Source organism: Ambystoma mexicanum, chromosome 11 (genome assembly GCF_040938575.1).
Source record: "Ambystoma mexicanum isolate Mex_15411 chromosome 11, UKY_AmexF1_1, whole genome shotgun sequence".
In the NCBI taxonomy this organism is placed as follows: Eukaryota; Metazoa; Chordata; class Amphibia; order Caudata; family Ambystomatidae; genus Ambystoma; species Ambystoma mexicanum.
In genome coordinates, this window is record NC_090934.1 from 1,164,266,484 (window position 1) to 1,164,287,685 (window position 21,202).

Consider the following 21,202-nt stretch of genomic DNA (forward strand, 5'->3'; position numbering starts at 1 on the left):
GCTGCTATGTCGTGTGGTCTCTAATGACTTGAGGCATGGCTTCTCAGTGCTTTAGTCGATTCTGTCCATATAGTTGTCTCTGGTTCCGCCTTGTGCGTTTTCATCCACCTTGGGTAATGTTCGCACTGCTCCTAGGTTATAGGGTTGACTGAGAGGGTATTTCTCATGGTACTTGTCCATCCTGGGTGCAGTGGGGATTGGGGCCATATTGTCTTTGATTCTTCTTTTGGTTGGGGTGTCTTCCCGGAAGGGGGGGCATAGTTTGACCTCCCCTCTTCTTTTTGATAACCTTTTAACAACCTAACTTTGGAACATTGAGACAAAACTTAAAGTTGAAATTAGTTGCTATGAGTTGATGTTAAGTCTCGGGAGGATAGCTCAGGGGCAACGTGCTCGCCCTGGCAGCAAGACGACACGGAGCACCACAGGTTCGATCCTCGGGTCCGCGCTTAGAAACCTCTGGGTATTAAGCATGTTATAAATAACTTATCATATCATCAGTATTTCAATTGTATAAAGTAATTGATTGATTGCATGTTTATTCAAGATGAATTGTTTGACTGATTAAATGTATTTGTGTAAAGTTCAATTTTAACTAATCACAATAAAGATTATTATTATTATATCCCATGTACTACAAAAATACATGTTTACTCTCAATGAAGGCTCGGAATGGAGCGGGCTAGGGAATGTTGGGAGTGACACTGCTCAATGAGCTGTACCCTAGGTGATTGTCCATATCCTCATAGGGGGAGTCTGTCCCCATGAGGACCTCGCGCATTTAACCATCCCTAGGGGTAGAGGCCACACCTCCCTAGCCTCCTAGGAAAAGGCTCCCCCTTGGGGAGAAGTGACGACACATTGCACACATCAGGATCCTCATAAGTGATTAAATTCACATTGTATGAAAAAAGACACCCTAACAATGATGGGGCAGATGTAATGATTTTAGGGACCAATTGGTGTACACTCAGTCTCCTCTGATGGTGGCCACAAGTTGTCACCTAGTAGTGCCTTATTGTTAGATTGGTCCTTCCTGAGTCCAATGTGACTTGATTTGATAGGGAGATATATAGTTTCAAATGTCATTCAGTGCACCACTTTGTAATGTGAGGGGACTGTGACAGAACACTGTCTCCATGTTCTGTTACTTTCTCTGCACTGTCACTGTCTCTCACTCCGTACTATCACTCTTTCTGCACTGTCACGCTCTATGTCCACTGTCTCGCTCTGTGCAATGTCACTCTTGCCCTCTCTCCCTGTGAGCTGTCACTCTGTCTCTTCACATCCTTCCTCCTCACGCCCCTTTTCTCCCCTGGCATCTTTGACGATATCCCCTCTTGCACCCTGATTCCATGTTCTCCAATTCCCACTTGAGCTCGCAGCTCTTACTGTACTCATATACCTCCTCTTATACCATCAGTTTTTCTCTTACCCTCCCACTCTCACCCTTTCTTGCTCACATCTCCTCTTGCTCATCGTCGATTGCACCATCTCTGATTTGCTTCCTCCCTTTCCCTATTTGGCCTCTCATTCCCTTGCAAACCTGCATCCCTTCTCGCATCCTCCCTTGAAACTTTATATTTGCATCCTAATGCTTATAAATGGCAAATTCTGTGCCAATGTTTGTTTATGCTGTCCGTATGGGGGTTAAATTCAGAAAATGAAACAACAACTTAGCACTCACTTTAGCGGATTGCACTACAAGGCTCTCAGTGTTGGATTCTGTAATAGAAGGAACACGTTACTTACCTGTAACTCCTGTTCACCAGCATTGGTATCTTTCTTAGATTCACATGCTGTTCGAATATTCCCTGTCATAAGTATGGGAATCCTCTGTAATATTAACTACTTAACTGCTAAGAAAAATGATCATAATGGGGAATCCCATCCACCTTGGGCGAGCATACTCGTCCTTAGCACTTAAGGAGTTAAAGCAGTTTTATTTAGGAATCAAGAAAACTGCAGTCAATTTCGTGTTGTCTCACTGTGTTTTTGTGTCATGTCATAGGAGAGTCAAAAAATGTAAATGTGGTCCTTGCATTGTGTATTTTTTCTCTTACAGGACTGGGAATCAGCTTTATAGAAAGAAACATACAGAAATGTCAAAAATATAAGACCTGGGCAGGACTTTGATTGCAAAGAAAAAGTTATGTTTTCCTGTTTAAGGTGATGATGGCTATGGAGAAAAGAAAGTCTACATTACTAAATCAAACTGCAGGTTTAGCCCAGAACCTCCAAATGGTATTGATTCCCTTAACCCATAGGAACACAGCAACAAGACTGGGGGATGGTTTGCCTTCCCATGAGAAAAGTGTGCACACTGGCTTTGAAGCTGGCTATAAAAGCTGATGACTCTGCTTGGAGTTGGTTCTGAGGAAGCCAGGCCTTACAGAGTAAAACAAAAGGAACTCAATTAAAACGTCAATCAGTCTCTGCCTAAAATGCCTTAAAAATACAATGTATTTGCTCTGGGAAGTGGTCGGTAGTGGTACCCTCTCAAATAATCTGATCAGCCAAGCCATTCTAGCAAGAAACACAGGAGGCTGGATGTCTGACAAAAGAGGCAGCCATATCCTGGAATCATTCATAGGAGCGGGACTGAATCACAAATGTACCTGCCAGCTCTGTACTTCAAAGAAGTTTTGCCATGATGACTAGGACTCTCCAGGTCATAAATACACCAGCCATGCGCTCCAAATGAAACTGATGCCAGATGTTCTGTTACCGGGCAGAGAAACTAGAGATGCCATGTAATATTTTGGAATTAAGAAAAGAAAATGATGAAAATTTTACATTTAGAATCACTTTATTGCTTGTAACTCTTGAACAAAATGTCAGAAAGTTGATTTCTTTTAAATGTGGAGGGTGAAAAGCTCTGTCAGTTGAATGCAAAATTATATTTTTGTGATATTATGTTCATTATGTAAATTAGGCGAATATGGATATCGTCGCGCAACAAACGGTGCACGCTCGTGATTTATATATCCTAGTTCCCATGCAGGCAAGCCTGTTATCATGAGATGGACGTATTATTTTTGTATAAAAGTGTCAGAAGGAAAAATGTAAAAATCTGTAACTCAGCCACCATATGCCATGCCGAAACGAAAATCTTATTATTTGGTTTGCCTAAGTGAAAGTAATCTGATGAACTGATTAGTAACTTGATCACACGAGAGGAACATTCTGTTCAAGAAAACTGCAATTATTTAATGTCAAAATCTCCAAGATGACATCACATCAACCGGCAGGGAAACTGGGTTTAGAAGTCACTCCCATTAGACTGTCCTCTTCATTAATATGCCCGAGTACAAAGGGGGTGGTTTAGTGTGATGTCACTTCTGGAACACAATCTCATTTAATGACCAATTAGATTCAATGAATTATACCCACCTCTAAAGGAAGGGGTTTCCAATCCCATAGATTCTGGACTCACTCGCTCACTCCCTGTTTGACAGACTGACAAAAGGAGAATTGATGATAACAGAAAGAAGAATGGAATAGACTGCTTTTCCTTTGGCCCATTTTGAATTACTAGTAGTACACTGAAAGAAAGGCCTACCTAGAGTTAAATTCCTCAGCTGTCGTCAGTGGAAAAGGCAGAAGACAGCCCCAAGAACAGAAAGAAGGGATCTATACTATAGAGAGAAGCTGTCCCCATCCTGTTGACTGATGCCCACCTGCTCTTGAAGGGGAGAATCAAGCTGGCCCTTAAGATGGTGCCCACCTGTCTATGAGACAGCCAAAAGAAATTCATTGGTAAATATTCAGGGGAAATAATCCTGAGGTGAGTGATACTTTAAAGGGGACCAGATTCAATCCCAGCCCTTTATATTAGTGAAAGTACTGAGGGGAAGAGTATGTAAATTAACCATAAATACTGAGAAATTAATCAATATTTTAGACGTGTATGTGCTTCTGGAATCATAGATTTGATGGTATAGGGCCTATTGTGTGTTTACTATGAGTCCCCCGCCTCCTTGTTTCCATGTAATGATCAAGCAAGAAGTATTCTGGAGAAAAAAAGGATATCTCACTCGTTGTAAATTGAAGTAATTTCCTGGTTACATCACCAAGCACGGTCTTGTTACCAATGCTAAATCATTCAAGAAAAAGGGGAAAGGGTGATTATTCGCTACCCATTTCCCGCCTTTAAGTTGCCCATTGAAAATGAGAAATGTCTACTTTTAAACCTTAATGCAATAGAAACACCACTGAAGCAAATCTGGCAAACACATATTTTCATTTTGTGAATGATTCACATGCAAGAATGTTAAGTAGTGTGACCTCCACGTATCCGCTCTGCAGATGTCTGCCCAAGGAACACCAGAGACAAAGGAGGCCATAGAAGACATAGCCCTTGTGAAATGCGCCTTAGGCCAACTTGGAAATGGCCAGTTAGCAAGGCAGAGGCAAAATGAAATGCAAACAGAGAGTTATCAGGAGATGGAAGACTTAGACATCCCTTTGCACACAGCAGTGGGACCAAACATCACAAACAACTGTGAGGACATCCGGAATGGCTTATAATGAGAAAGATGGTACTCAAGCACTCGCTTAACATCCTGAGAGTGTAGGGAGCACTCAGCGGGTGTGGAAGGTGAGCCGAAGAATACCTGTAGTACCAAAGGTTCACTGAAATTAAACAATGAGGGAACTTTAGGCATGAACATAGGATTCATCCTCAATGACTTTGGATTTGTAGAAAACAAAAAAAGGCAGTTTGGAGGAAAGAGCTTGGATTTCGTCATCCTTCCCGGCTGAGGCGATAGCGGCCAAGAAAGATGTTTTTCATGAAAGAAACTTAATGTTGGCTGAATGTGAAGGCTCAAATTGATGGCCCATAATTTTGGAGAGCATAACGTTCATTTGCCAAGCAGGAGCCGGAGTGTGTACTAGTGGAAAGGCCTGAAAGAGGTTCTTGAGAAATTCCTTGATGAGAAATTCTTTGATTAGACTACAAGGATGGTGTGCATGGCGTGTGTGTGAAGCAATAACATAAGATTTTGCCAAAATGTCTCTGCAGTCTTGGGGCCTGTCAATATAGGTGAAATCTAGTGATGCAGGAGCCAGGCTATTGGGATGAGTGAGGCCGGGTTGTGATGAAAGACAGCTCCCATGACCATGAACAGCAGGTTAAATACTGGAGGAAGCTTGATAGGCTGAACTGTGGAAAGAGCCAGTAGTTCTGAGAACCAAAATTGTCTGGGCCAAGGTGGGGCCACACAGAACAGTCTGTACTGCTGTTGTTTGGCATAGGGTAGAACTCTTGGAATGAGCAGGAATGAGGGAAAGGCATACAGGAACTTGTCTGTCCATGTGAACATGAAGGAGAACCCCAGGCTAGCTGGCTGCAGACATTTGCTTACAAATGCAAGGCAAATCAAGTTGTCTCTGGTGGCGGAGAGGTCTATGTCCAACAGCCCCATATTCAAAACAGGTGCATGACTGGATTGTGGAGAAGTTCCCACTTATAGCAGGAGTGGTGTTCTCTGCTGGGGGAATCTTCCACACAGTTGTTGATATCTGGCAGGTGGAAAGGGGACAGGAACATCCCATGCAAAATGTCCCACCTCCAGAGGGATTGTGCCTCGATCAACAGGATAGGAGATCTGTTACTGCCCTGTTTCTGAACACAGAGAATTGTGATCATGATATCTATGAACACACAAATCACTTTCCCTTGTAGGCGAGGCTGGAAGGATGCAGAGCCCAGAACACAGCCCTTAGTTCCAGGATACTGATGTGTAGGGACTTTTCCTCTAATGACCAGAGGCCTCTGCGTGAAGATTTGCAGTGTGGGCTCGCCAACTCTCCATTAACACGTCTGTTGTTACTGTCAAGAATGATGAATGGAGCACCTTCAGATATCCGAAGTCCAGAAGGGATTTCATTGTCCAAACTAAGGTGACTCATCGTTGTGAAAGAGGCTGGAGCTTGGACAGAATGTGGGTTGACAGCATTTGTTGGGAGGGAGCTATGAAGGATTTGTCATTGTTGATCAAGGAGCCTAAAGAGATAAGGCAAGATATTGTTGCCCCCAAATGTTCATGGGCATAATTTGCAGTAATGGGGCCCTGACCAACCAGTTGTCTAAATACGGGTGAACATGGATGTTTGACTTAGGGAGGTTTGCAGCTGACAGGGCCAGGCATCTCAAAAATCTCTGGTACGGACTTCAGGCAAAAGAGAATAAACTTGAACTGGTATTAAAGGCCAACCACCATGAAGCTCGGGAACATTTGATGGTGATGGTGGATGGAGTTGTGGAAATATGCGTCTTCCAAGTCTAGAGATGATATGAAATCTCCTTCAACCAGCTGACTGAGGATGTGTTGCAATATCACCATTCAAAAGGACTGTAAGCCAAGAAATGTGTTGAGATAATGCCCAACTGCCTTATTTATTCTTGACAAGAAAGTAGCATGTGTAAATGCCCTGTTTCCACTGTGAGTGGAGGACACCCATGGAAAGAAGTGTTTGAGCACATGAAGCTGTTTTTCTGCCTTTTTGGAGGGCAGAGTGGTGGTAGGATGACAAAGGAATTCAAGGGTGGCCCGTGGGCTAGCTGTGAAAGCACTCATCTGTCCATGGTAATTAGTTCTCATTGACAAGGAGAGGTGCTGGTCACCGGGGTGCGGATGTGACGGGGTGGTACTACATCAGAGTCAGGTTTGCTTGCTGAGCTGACCTGGCCTGAGAAGACCCAAAGTGCGGTTGGTTGCCCCTGTTGGACTACCTCCTGATGTATAGGCAGCTCTTTTGTAGGATTGGGAAGTGGTAGGCAGGTCGATAAACACAGCCTATTCGGGAGAATAGGCACTGCTTGAACAAAAATGGCTGGTATAGCTGACATTGTTGCAAAGTTCCCAAGGATCAGGCAGTATCTGTGTCCGTCTTAATTGCCTGTAGGGTATTGTTCACTTTCTTGGCAAAGAGGTCTTCCCCGTCAAAAGGCATATTTAAAACCTTTGCCTGGACATCTGGGCGGAAGTTAGTGGCCTTCATCCATCCTTGGCGAGGTAGCACCACTCCATCGTCCATTTGCAGAAGCCAGCATCTGCAATGTCAACAGCCACAGATATTTTTTTAAGTTCTGTTTATTTGTTTTCTCACAGTAAAGAAAGAGAAACAAGAGGCATTACAGCTAATCAAACTTCATGCATGAGAATAAACTACAATTACATCATCACCCTGATCAAACCCAATGTTCCAACACTGGTGCACATTGCTGCCACTGATGTTCATAACTGGTGTATCTTTCCATTGCATGCCCCAGAACCACCCCCTCTTGTGTAAACCCACATGTATATATCAGAACCTGATCCTGGACCCCAACTTGTTCTTGATCGTCCCAACCATTGGCAAAAGAAAATGGTGCAGAGAGTGTTGCTTGGAGTGGTTTACTGTGGTCTTTCCCAGGCTGCCTGAGTCTTTCTACTGTGTTCATTGAGGAAAGTGGAGCCACCCCTGCTGTACTACAGAAGAATTGTATAAAAGGCCAGTTGCGGCACAGAGAGTGGTGCTCAGAGTGGTTTACTGTGGTTCACAGTGATTCACAATAACATGGTAAACGTGTGTCATCTATAAAACTGTTCATCCAGTGACTCTGAGCAGGGGTCTAACTGTGTTCCGTATAAGACCACAAGCTTACAATGTTTGGTCTCTGTAGCCTTTCAAAACTTTCTGATATGATGCTATGTAAACAAATGCTGGAGATAGCAAAGAGGTTGCCACTTACGGAATCAGCGAACATTGCAAACAGTGCAAACATTGTAACAAAACTTAACACAGTATCTGATCAATATGACACGGGTAGAACTGTAAATGATATGACGCTGGAGGAGGGACTTTCAAGGTCCACTGAAATACTGAAAGAAGTAAGAAACAACAAAGGGTGGCAAGCCGCGATTGCACAAGCAGTTCACATGTCATCTGATGATGAGTTAATAAGAGCAGTGGATAGGCAGCAGGAGAAAGCGGTGCATGGTGGAGCCTCCTCGCCCTCTTTCTGTTCAGAAGAGGAAGTTGGAGAAAGGCAGGATGAGTCGAGTACCTTGTATGTTTCCACGCCACGACCCGCATCATAACGAAGCTCCTTCTGCCCTCAATACCGTCAGACTTCGGAAAGTGAAATTAAGGCATAAGCGGCTTTGTCAACCATTAATCAGGTGATTTCATCTTTTACAGGATTATATGATGACTTTAAAGTGGAGGTGAGACTACATACAATTTGGGGGTAATCCAAAATAAATTGGATACTTTGGGAAATTGTGTCGGCTTTAGGCAAACTTTGCATTCAACGCATTCTCCTGAAAGGTCGGACTTGTCTCAAGCGGTGCTAATGTGACAAAAAGTTACCCCAGAGACAGTGACGAACAAGGCACAGGCCTCTTGCAGTAATGACTTTAACGGGTAGGATGGGTCAATAATCCCATCTTCTTCCAACCTAATTATAAGAAGTGAAAAGGGGATTACAGACTTGCCATTCACAGTCGCAATAGTGGATATCCAGAGTATGGTGACAGGGGCGGATAGTGATAAGGCATCCAGGAAAAAGAAAAATACTATTGGATCGCATAGGAAAATAACAATAGCAATGGTAGGAAAAAACATCCAAAGCTTGCCCAGGCAAAACTGTGAGAAATTTAACTAGCCCTGAGGTACTGGCAGTTAATAAACAAAAGAAATCGCCGAAGAAAAATCAGAGCAGGTGGGTTCTCCCACTACTGTGATTAACAACTTTTCAGAAGAGGAGGAGGTGGTGCTTCCCGTGATGTGTCAACTTAGTAAAAAAGAAATCCACTTTTTGGATTGTTTTGGGAACCTGTATTATCAAAACAAAGAAAATATAAATGAGGAAGGATGGAGACACTCAACTAACTGGGACTTACAATGGGACAAGATAGAAATCACTCACCATATTAAACTAAATGGATCAAGACCTCACGGACCTTACGGTCTTTGTAATGCGATCATCAAAAAAGACCCTGTACTCTGGACAGACATATGCTTCGAATTGTTCAACATTATCAACAAATGAGGTGAAATTCCACAAACTTAGAAAACCGCAACTCTGATACCTATTCATAAGCAAGGAGACAGATCAATACCTACAAACTATCGCCCAATTGCACTCTTGGACCCCATAGGGAACATCTTTGCAGGGTTCATACAAAAACAACTGACGAAGTGGACGCAGGACAACGATTTAATGGACCCTAGACAAACAGGTTTTTCAAGAAATGTCAGCACTAACATCTACTTGATCTTACTAAACATACTGAAACACTAAGCACTGAAGAACAAAATGCCGACATGTGCAACGTTTGTAGATCTGAAGTTAGCATTCAACACAGTAAACTATGGGAGAAACTAAAGACCTGTAACTGTCCAAAATCTCTACTAGAACCGATAAGTGTCCTATACTCACAAACTTCAATAAGAGTGTGATTATCTCAAGAAGGGGCAATGTCAGATGAGATCACGACAACCGATGGCTTAAAGCAGGGATGTCCGTTAGCAGTCACTGTATTCATTCTATACATAGTAGATCTAAAAACGAGATAAGTTGCTACAACAGGATGCCCACCAAAATTAAACAGCAACAAAATCCCTTATATGCTATTCGCAGATGATATCATCCTCCTTGACAAAACAGAAAAAGGCCTTCAGAACATACTAACAGCACTGGTCCGGTACACAGTCTGACAATCTATCCATAAATTACAAAAAAACTCACGTGATGGCTTTAACCAAAAACCTTCAAATGAAAAAAAAGAGTTAGAGATATACATAAAGGGAGAACAAATTGCCCCAGAAACAACAGTCAAGTACCTTGGAGTCTGGGTAAATCAATCAGGCACAGAGGCAGGATGGACGGAGTGTCTAAAAACAAAAGCCCTGTCACTGGCGCGCCAAGGGCTAGCCATACACAAAAATATGGGAAATTCTCATTCAAACCCATAATGAGTTTCTACCACCAAAAAGTAGTGGCCATCCTCACATATGGGAGTGAGGCTCACTGAACATACCCCGACAAACTTGGACGCAACTCGAATCCATCGTTTGGAGGAAAATCCTAGAGTTACGGATGACCGATCCAATGCCTCGTAATAAATACGAGCTGGCGTTGCAATCAATGGAAACCATAGTACTCTGGAAGTCATTAGACTTATACAGGAAAGTAATATCTAATGATAAGATACCATCTATTGATATCCTGAGAGACAAGCCAGAGACAATGAATAACACAGTACTATCAATATGGAAACCCACATGTAAAACAAACACTGAAGGAAGCCGAGATAACCTTTGAAATGCTGATGAATCGTCCAACCAAAGCCAAGACCAAAATCCAATGAAATAACTGGATAGCCACACTGGGGGAAAAAAAGGGAGTACCAAATGGATATCCATTCAAACATGGAAACAAGGGCGCTGAACCATCTACCAAAATATCTAGCACACTTCCCAGATCAACAAATAAGAAACACCTTCCTAAGGGTCAGATTGAACTCACTGCAAACGAAAGAATACCTGAAAAACACCAAACAAATATCCTCAGAAGACGCATACTGCATATTTTGCAAGAAACGAACACAAATGGAAACACCTTTTCATATCATCATGGAGTGTGAGGCACTGAGTGGCAAATGTTCACTTTTTGCAAACATTTTACCACAATCTAACACTCAACTATCTGGCCCTGAGAGATGGGCATACATTGTCCTAGGTAATGACAATCGCCTAACATTTAGAATAAAACTATTTTGGTATTCCGTTACTATAATATAACAGAACATTAAAGCGACCCTTGAAACAACTACGGTCATGGGATACGAAATGAGCTAATGACGTGAGGAAAAGGGGGAAAGAATAAGGAGAAATGTTTTTTATATATATTATTTTAAATATTTTCACATTGCAGGCAAATATGACTAATTGTATGTTTCCATGCTAAGTTAATAATATGTACCAACTTTGTAATAATGTAAAGTTTGAAATTCAAACTAAATCATTTAAATAAAAATAAAATAAAAAAAATGTTTTGGATTGCTTCTGGTTTCTTTTCAAGTTGCAGATTATTTTTGCATTTATTTTGGATTTTTGGGCAATTTTTCCAAGCAAAGATTTATTCGTCTTGGGTAGCAGGATTTATTTTGGATTTTTACTGACTTGTTTCTCAGTAAAAGCAATCCACTAACACTATTTGGCAGGCACACTTGTTTACAGGATTTATTTAGGATTTATTGACGAGCAAAGATTGTTTGGTCTTAAAGTGGAGGATTTATTTTGGATTTTTTTCAGCTTGTTTCTCAATAAAACCAATCCAGCAACACTACACATTTTTACTGCATGTATTTTGGATTATTTTACAAGCAAGGACACATTGGAAGATTTATTTTGGATTTTTTCCAACTTGTATCTCTGTAAAAACAATCCAGTAACATAGGCACACATTTTTACTGCATTTTAATTTTGGAAAAATAATGTCAATCTGGTTAAACATTTCACAGAGTTTAGGTTTTATTTATTTTGCATTTTATTGGTGCAAATTACAAGTCCAACTGCGCTTAACTAATTTCTCCAGTAAATAATGCCTAGTCGCTAACGTTCAGGGTATACCAATTTGCGGCAATGGGTAGAAGAAATGGCTAACACCTCGGCCATCCCATCTCACATCGCGCCACCTGATTCGCTTGTCGGTGGCCGCCTGTCTCCTGACTGACACCCGGTACAGATGTACCCCTCCTCTGTGCCCCTATGTATACCACCCCCGGCTGTATATCTGTTCTGTTGTTAACTCTGGAAAAAAGAACAAAAAAACACAAAAAATGTACCCTCAATTACTATTTTATTTATTTCTTTTATTTATTGGCTACTTTGTAAGTCCCCTACACAACAAATGGTGTTTCAAGGCACCTCAAGACAAAATAAAGGGGGACAGGTGGGAAAAGGGAGAAAGATAACAACGGTCCGGCTAGGCCTTGTGACATTTGGATCGTTGGCAGCAAACCATGCCTGAATAGCCTACTGTCTCTATCCTCAAACAATAAATACTATGCATGGTACTCTATATGCCTACCTGTTGTTCTTTTGCATATGGACCACGTTTCTTTTGATTCCCAGATGTCATTTTATCGGTAAATATGTTTCAGCTGCAAACAAGTAAAACATGTAAACTAAAATATAGGCAGCAATTGCAGTACTGTGGGTGTGTGCTACGATGCAGGGTGGATGTGAAAACTCATTGCAGATTGCCTCTAATCTTTCTTGCTACACACTTGGCCTTCTTTTTTGCACACACTCCCTGCACTCTCTTACCAAGCACTCCCTGCAGTTTACCATTACACACTACCTAGGGACTTACCTACTTGCAAGGCTGCCTACTTAAATACTTTCCCTCACAAGCCCGCTGCTCATCTACCTCCAACCTTCTGCAAATGAGACGGTCCTCCAAGCAGAGATTTGGAGCGAGATCCTTATCCTCAGCAGGTGCCTCCCTCTGGAACAGCCTCCCCGCCGCCCTCCGTCTTGAGCTTGATCTTCTTACTTCCTGCTAAACCCTAGCTCTCTGCTCTCTCCCTCCTCTTCCTTACAGCTTGCTAACTGGCCGCCTGGTGCACCTCAGAGTCTCACAGGTCCTCTGCCTTTATTATTAGTGCCAGTCCTCTCTCACACTTGCCTCAAGGCCCTGCATCCACCCAACTTCAAGGCACTAGAAAAAACCTGAGAGAGTGGCTCTCTGCACTAACCCCAGGCTCATCCAACTGGGTGCACTTGGACCTCCCCCTCCCTGTTACCCTATATGCACTTGCACAATCCAAATGCACATGCCTGAAGATCGTCTGTTTGTACTCCCCTGTCTTCTCCCCTTAATTGCACTTGTATAACTGCAGAATCGCTGTCAGGCCTATTTGCTGTGTCTCAACCGTTACATGTATTTTACACACTTACTCTGCATGTGTAGACTATTATCGTCTCAGAATTTCAAGGGCTCTGAGCGACTGTTGTTTTTCCCCTTGTTCCCGCCCTCCTTGAATGCTTTGAAATACTTTCCTTTGTATAGGCGCTATATAAATAAACAATACAATATCTTCGCACAGCCCTGCACTTTGCCAGCACATACTCCATAAAGAGGTTTACAGCCTCTCTGTGTTTACTCATGTTTACTCTCCATGCAGTATGCCTCCACAAATCTCCAGTTGGCCACTGAACATTAACAGCAGGCTCTATATATGCTATACCAATATCCAAAAATGGACTCCATTAAACATAATATATATGCCTCGTTTTTGTTCGGGCCAAAGGCTATTGTTACAATTATTGAGTTTGTCAATGCTTGTTTAAGACAGTGCTTCCGTGGCTATTCTAATGCTTGCAACTTATGTTTGTCTTTGCCAGTTAAACTAATAGGCTATTTTTTTCCTTAGTTTTGCACAATATATTTCAATAACACAAACATTTTTTTCATTTTTACATGGGTTTCCTTCCAACCCAGTCTTTCCTATCTGCCTATCTTGTGACTGCTTTCCTTCCCCTACCTTCCCCAGACTTTTCCCTGCCTCTACCTGGAGCAGAAGGCGGTGCCTCCCTTCCATCGGGCACAGAAGCTGAGCCAGCCAACATCTATATGGTTCAGAATGGCCTTGGAGACGTGTTGAAGATGGCCGCCAGCTTCGTACCCTTGCCTGGCCTCTTGGAAGTGCCTGGAGAGGCACTCCACACCATGCAGCCTGCTGATTGGCTGCAATATTCATCAAATCCGCAGTCCCTACAGAGCAGGGCAGCGAAGCCGGGCCGATTTGAAAGGGCCGTCTGCAAGGGCCCTGTCTTTCACTGTCTACACCGGTTCGCCCTAAGGTTAAGAGTGACGGCAGTTGCATACCCCTATCCCGCCTCTGTGAGAAACACTTGACTTCCTTCCTCACGTCACTCTGTCCCTCATCTACATCCCCTATACTTTGCTTCTGACCTGCACACCGCCAGCATCTTGCGTAACGGAGACAGTACTCACCTAAGCTCTGCACTTGAGATCTTTCATCCTCGCGCCTATCCGGACTTAACCTCCATCTTATTTGCTTAAGCCCCCCTGTAACTTGAGGCCTGGTGCATGGCTTGTAATGTATGTGTTGCTCCTACCAGTTTTTCCTGCATTTCTTAAATAGCCCCGTGTAACTCGAGGCATGGCTCTGTATTGTATGATCCCCTCGTTTTGAACTTGCATCTATTGCGTTAAGCCCCCCGTAACATGAGGCGTGGCTTGTAATGTGTTGCTCCTACCTGATTGACTGTAATGTGCTGCTCCTACCGATTCTACCTGCATCTATTGCTTAAGCCCCCGTAACATGAGGCGTGGCTTGTAATGTGTTGCTCCTACCTGATTGACTGTAATGTGCTGCCCCTACCAATTCTACCTGCATGTATTGCTTAAGCCCCCCGTAACATGATGCGTCTCTTGTAATGTGTTGCTCCTACCTGATTGACTGTAATGTGCTGCTCCTACCAATTCTACCTGCATCTATTGCGTTAAGCCCCCTGTAACATGAGGCGTGACTGGTAATGTGTTTCTCCTACCCGACTGACTGTAATGTGCTGCTCCTATTAACTCTACCTGCATCTATTGCGTTAAGCCCCCTGTAACATGAGGCATGACTGGTAATGTGTTGCTCCTACCTGATTGACTGTAATGTGCTGCTCCTACCAATTCTAACTGCATCTATTGGGTTAAACCCCCCGTAACATGAGGTGTGGCTTGTAATGTGTTGCTCCTATCTGATTGCCTGATTGACGGTACCTAACTGTACTTTACGCTAAGCACTTTTGTAACCAAGTAAGCCTTCTGTAACAGCGCCACGATGCCGCAGGGCTGTTTGTGTGCTTTATAAATGCAAAAAAAAGCGAGTCTTTCCTTTCTGCCTATGTTCTACCTGCTTTCCTTTGCCAACCCAGTCTTTCATCTCTGTCCATCCTCTACTTTCCTTCCCCAACCCAGTCTTTCCTCTCTGCCTATCATGTACCTGCTTGGAGCGGGGTCAGGTCTTTTCATCAGTAACGTGGTGCCAGCCCACCGAGCCGAACACGTGTTGCAAACTCCTGTGGAATTGGTGTTTGATCAAACCCGGCAGCTGTAACTGAGTGGAAAATAAATTCAGGTGAGCGCCACCATGAGAAATGGAAAAATCTTGGGCGACGTGAGTTGCTGTCATTTCTCCTTCCCCTCCTCGATAGCTGCCTCCATAGTGCACTCATGCTGAACAGTAAGAGGCTGTGTGGGAATTTCAAGGGCTCTGAGCAACTTTTGTTTTTTCCCATGTTCCCACCCTCCTTGAGTGCTTTGAAACACTTTCTGGTGTATAGGTGCTATATTAATAAACAATACAATATAAAACAATAGATGGTCAGCCAGAGGGAGCTGAAAGACTAAATCCCCACTGAAAAGCTACACATCCTTCTTTGTCAGCAAGTGGCTGATGTGGAGAAACCTGTGTTAAAGGGTGACAAGGTAATGAGAACACTTTGGTATAGCCCAAGCGAAGTGACGGACAGAAGGGCTCCAGCAAACGCAGCTTGTAAGGCAAGCGCTGAAAAGCACACATTTAAAGCCCCATAATGAAAGTAGTATAGAAAGGTATATATTTCTGTGTTATAAGACTGCTGACTAGCAACATGGGGGCAGTTGCTGGGGGCCCCACTGACCGTTACCAGAGCATACTAATCAAGGACCAGTTGGACAAAAGAATAGAAGTGAACACCAAAACTCAATGATGTACTTTTATAGTTTACTCACATACAAGAAATGAAAATACTAATTGCCAGAAAACAAAATGCATTTTTAGTAAATGCTTTTTGTTCTAAAATATTATGTCTTGGTTATATGTATGTTTGCATTACTGTGTTTTTTGGGGGGAGTCAGCTTGTTTTGGGCTTGTTTTGAAGGGGAATACAGCTTTCTTTTTCCTCCGGACCTGGCAACACACCAACAACAATGGCGGATCGAGTGAGCGTGGGTGCCGACTTTGGATCAAAAAAGAAGCCAGAAGGTAAGGAGGCGGTGTACAATGCTTTGGGGTTATTTGTTTGTGAGTGAGGATCATCAGGCCTCCCTCTAGAACAGCCTCCCTGCCTCCCTGAAACTTGAGGAGAATCATCTTCCGTTCCAGAAGCACCTCAAAACCATTCTCTTTGCTTCTGCTTTTTCTCCTTCTCTCCCCTGCCGACTGCCTGGCTGATACTGATACTGCACTGGTTACCTGGCCCTCCTCGGATCTCTGGCCCAGGACCCCTCCCCCACCAGTCACACTCCTGCACTGCCATCTTGGCAACCCCCGCACTGTGGACTGGTCTCTGTATCCCTACAGTCCCACTACCAGCACTTGACACCTGATGTCTGTACTCACCCTTGCACTTTAATATATACTAGGAGACAGAGTTCAATAACAGGTTGAACACCACCATCAGGAATCTAAAAAACTTAATAAATCTTTAATACACAAAATTTCTAAATCACATCACTAATAACAAAGCTAGAATTCCTATATATAAACTCTATTAAAATCAACATCTGAAAAAGGAACAAAGGTTTTCGTCAATTTCCAACAAATGGTATGGTGACACTTAGATATACACTACATTCAGCAAATCAATAGCTATGTAGTACAGGTTCTCATTATTATTTGATAACATCAATAGGTCTGGTCCTGTAAACATCCAGGACGTTGTCTCCACATGTTTCTGTTCTTGGTAGATTTACTCAGAGAACTTTCATCAGGAGAATAAAATCACGAAAATCCAAATTAAAAACATAAACTGTTATGTCAGTGGGATAGTGTAGAGTACGCGTGCAACCTCTCATGGTGCTAATGGGGGCTCACACCATAAATCAATTCGGTTGTCAGCTAGAAATAGCTGGAATTCTGACAAAAAATCAGAGAGAGAACTGTACACTGAGTCGTGGCAGAGAGCAGAAGGTGGCGCTCATGAAGTAACTATACACGCGACGAGCTTGTGGTCATTACTTGTCTATAATTATGTATATTTGATGGCCAAGGTGAATCGCTTGGATTCGCAACTGAATCAGCCTGTAATTATAAAACTAGCTGTAGTAGCTCGCAGAGTCTCGGGCGTCCATGGGAGTCCTTAGTACATGTCAGCGTCTCGACAACGTTCAACCTGATCGTAGATACTGTAAAAGCTTCTGGTGCAGGGCATTTGCTAACCACCAGCGTCTCACCCTTGCACTTGCCACTTGCTGGCCGTACTTTTACTTTTGTTATTTATTTTATTATCCCATGTCCTGCACTGTCCCTTCACCCTTACCCCCCTCCTTCCCCTTCCCATGCACTTGTGTGATCTGAATGACACCTGGCCTAGTAGGATCGTTGTCTGTCTTCCCTCTGTTCCCCCTCCCTTTCCCCGTCGCGCCTTGAAGCACTTGTGTATAGGCGTGTTATAAATGCCATATCATATATCATTCGAATTCTGAAAGGTTTCTAACAACGTAACAGCCATTTTATTAATTGCGGTTCTGTGCATTTGGAAATTCGAATCCTGATGTGTTTCTAACAACACTTCAGCCACACAAGGCAGTTTCAAAATGTATTGAAAGGGAAGGAAACAACCAGTCGAAAATATGATGAAATGCTCACAATGCATTCAAAAGTCATCAATCAAAATCCACAGCCATCGATAGGTCAAGAGATGAAAAATGAGCTCCAAAACACACATACATATTCAGAATGCATTGAAAAATCCATCAGCCCACAGTCTGTAAAATATTAGGGAGGAACAAAATGTATTCAAAGGTTTCAAGAGATTAAGCAACTAGCTCGATCCGAAACACACATACATGCTGAAAATGCATTGAAAATGTCATCATTCAAAATCCAGCCCAAGACGGCAAAGTGGCCGCGTGATAAGCCGGCATGGGGGCAGAGGCAGTGTGAGGAACATGCGCTCAGGGGTACTGTACAGAGCGGGCACTCGTGGGTGGGAAGCTGGTGCTGGTGGCCAGTGCAAAGAGCTACACGTGTGGGTAGCGTGACAAGCTGGCATAGGTGCACTTTTAGGTGTTATCAAACGGGGGCAGTGTAGAGAGCTGGCACTTGTGGGCAATGTGAGAAGCTGGCTCTGGTTGACAGTGGCAATCTCTGAGACAGGGAGTTGGCAGCGTGACAAGCTGGCATGTGGGACGTTTGGGGCAGTGGCAGTGTGACGAGCTGGCATGGGGGCAGTTTTAGGAGCTTGCAGTAGCAGGCAGTGTGAGGGGCTGGCACTTGTGGGCAATGTGAGAAGCTGGTACTGGTTAGCAATAAGCTGCCACTGGCGGTAGTGTGTGAAGCTGGCATGTGGCCAGTTTTAGGAGTTATAAATGAGAGGCAGTGTGAGGAATTGGCGCTGGGGAGAAGGGGCGTAAACACGGTCACTCGTGGCACACAGGGCAGGCTTAAAATATATTGAAAGTTTCAACGAAAGAAAAAACCATGTCCTAAACACGATGTAATGCTCAAAATGCATTCAAAGATGTATCTCCTTTTTAGCCATTATGGCGTAAATCTGCAACTTGCAAGCAGAGCAGGGGAAACAAAGGTCTGTGGGACTTTGTTGAACTTTGCACCGGTTCCTTGTCACAGTTTATATTTCGAATATGTGTGACACCAGGCTGGTTTCCATGCTTGTGTTGTTGACAAATGGTTCATTGGAACTTGCATGTGATATCTTGATCACGATAAGTGCTTGGCTCGATGATGGCTCCATTTTGTTATGTTGCTTTACGTTCTGTTATAATACTAGGTCTTGATTGGTGGGATGTTTTGTGGTAGTAGAGCAGAGCTTATGTTTGATTGGCTGTGTGAGTGAGCTGTGCAACTAATATTACCCGCCTACAGGTGCCTGTCCTGTGGGTGGGTGTTGGTTTACAGCAGGCCACAGTCCATTGCATTTTTTTAAATCTACATTTTTGTCCTCGGATTATTTTTTTTGAAGTGATCACATTGATCCTTCTGCACTGCAATGGCAAGCCCCGCAACGAGCGCAATGCTGGTGGGGTGTCTTAGCAAGTTTACTAGCACTTGGAAACCAATTGTCAGCGGGTACAGTGAAGACGTAGTTTCAAATGTTGGAGTGTCAAGGAGGTCTGTTATGCATCAGATGCAGAACCTTTTATGTACCATACTACTCGCAGAGACATGCCGAGCCGGCGCAAAGTTCCCTCAAATTACAAAAGTGTTGCGCAGTCAATTTCATGAATCAACAGGGAGGGTTTTGCACGCAGAATGGCGCGCAAACACCTGATTTTCCAAGCAAATAATTCCATGAATCAGCCCATGATATTTGAAATCAACAATGCCAGAATAAAGGAGCTAAAGTAGTTGCCACGAGTAGAAGCACACAGCACTCATACTCTGACAGGTTTGTCACTACCATAACCCGTATAATCCCAGAATCAACCTTTTCTAGCTCAGGGAAAAAGCTAAATGTGGTCAACCTTTGATTATGATTATGTGAGTGTTCAGTCAAAGCTAGGTGTTGTGGTTGTTGAAAGGCAAACACAGAAGACAGGGTCAGAGTGCAGGAGTAGGCACTGCTCGGAACCTGCCCTTTTGGTACTCTTTCGTCATTTTCTGCCTTCGCCTACTGTTCATCTTTATCTCCAGTCTACCTTGCATGTTCCTGCACATTCAGTCCGAGTATGTTATTTCCTCTGTTCCTGCTACATTTCTTTTCACTCTTTCCTCAGCACTTTCTCCTGCTTTAATTGTGTACACCCTTTCCCAGGCGCACACATAGCGCTGAAGCTAGGAATATTCAGAGTACTTCTTGGGGCTTTATTTTTAGATGTTCAATCATATCTCTAATTTGACCTGTTTGTGTGACCCTCTGCAATTGAATTCATGATCCTGTGTGTCACACCCCTGCCTGGAGTATGACACAACTCATTCCTAGCCACGGAAGCAAAAATGTAGTGACTCCTTCCACCTTGGTTGGCACAGGCTCCTGATTTTAGTATATAAAGGCACCATGAGGCAGCCAATGGGGGAAAGAGGGCTAGGGAGAGGTTTTGAATAGGGAGGGGGTGTTTTGAGGTTTTCATATTTACAATAATACTGGAGCATAAAAGTGCATGGCTTTGGTTTCCTTTCCAAAGAACATTGTTTTGACAAGTTATTATAGCAACTAATAGAATAGTGAGGTCTTGATGTCGCTATGTAACAAACTTACTTTTTGATCTTGCCTCCACAGTCCCACTGGTGCAAGTAACGAAATCGCGACTCCGCTTTCAGTTTGCCCACAGGCGAGTGTATCCGCTTCCAGGTAAGAGATCGGGGTGAATGTCATTCTGCCCTTAATATGCACTTCATTGATAGCCAATGTTCTCATTAGATCCTTTCTTTCCCCAGTGACTTGCCTGGGGTGCGAGCAGCTCTTACAATGTTTCTGCTCTGCTCCAAGTGCTAGCGTGCAGGGTCTTGCACTCCTAGATTAACCCAACGGTGTGGAAATGAGGATCTCTTCAGATTCACAATTTTGTTTAAACACAGATGCTACTGTTTTGTAAAAGTAAAGTCAGAACTGGTTAACTCGTGACTACACGCCTTGGGCTCATCTGGTTCCCCGAACTGCAGAAGTACAGGTTGGCCCCATGTCGGAGGTGAATACTAGCTTTTTTGTAAATGGTGTTTAATAAATTTGACTATCCAGATAAAATGGAATGATTTGTGTCAAACTAGAAGCCATCCTAGGTATACGCTAGGCTTTAAAGTGAAGATTTTTTTTTTTGCTGACTTTCATTGGCCAGTAAGAAGTGTCATTTGTTACTATTAGAATGTGTAACATTAATGTTTGTGCTTCTATTTCAGTGTACTTGGATAGAATGGATTTGCATCAGAAGCTGGCCATCGAACACTGCCTGGAAAGGGCTCTTCAGTGGAAAAAGAGGGGGGGCCAGAACCACTTGAGTGTTTTAATCTGATCCCGGTCCGGCAACAGCATCACAAGCACCCCTTGAGTAAAAAAGAAAGTTGCTTAATTTTCTCTGTCAATATGCAAGTGAAAACATAGTCTTCCTACTGACTCATCTCTCCTCTCTTCCCCCGGCATTCCTGTTAAGACATCTTTGGGTTGATACCCTTGTACAATTTGCAATCGACTATATGCCTAAGCCTATAGCCCTTTAATGTTGCACTATTGTGCTTACAAA

General features: G+C 43.3%; 1 protein-coding gene across 10 annotated transcripts in view; it reads right to left on the reverse strand.

The window, feature by feature from the left end:
* Positions 1–21,202, reverse strand: part of TLN2 (talin 2) — a 7,472,684-nt gene that overhangs the window by 698,257 nt on the left and 6,753,225 nt on the right. Inside the window, exon 54 of one of the 10 annotated variants that reach the window (XM_069624487.1) lies at positions 2,806–7,060. The exons of the other annotated variants lie outside the window; for them this stretch is intronic. Within the exon in view, the coding sequence (XP_069480588.1) occupies positions 6,995–7,060 (66 nt within the window). The 3' untranslated portion in view covers positions 2,806–6,994. Of the gene's footprint in view, positions 1–2,805; positions 7,061–21,202 lie in introns of those variants that run through there. 10 annotated transcript variants of the gene reach the window in all.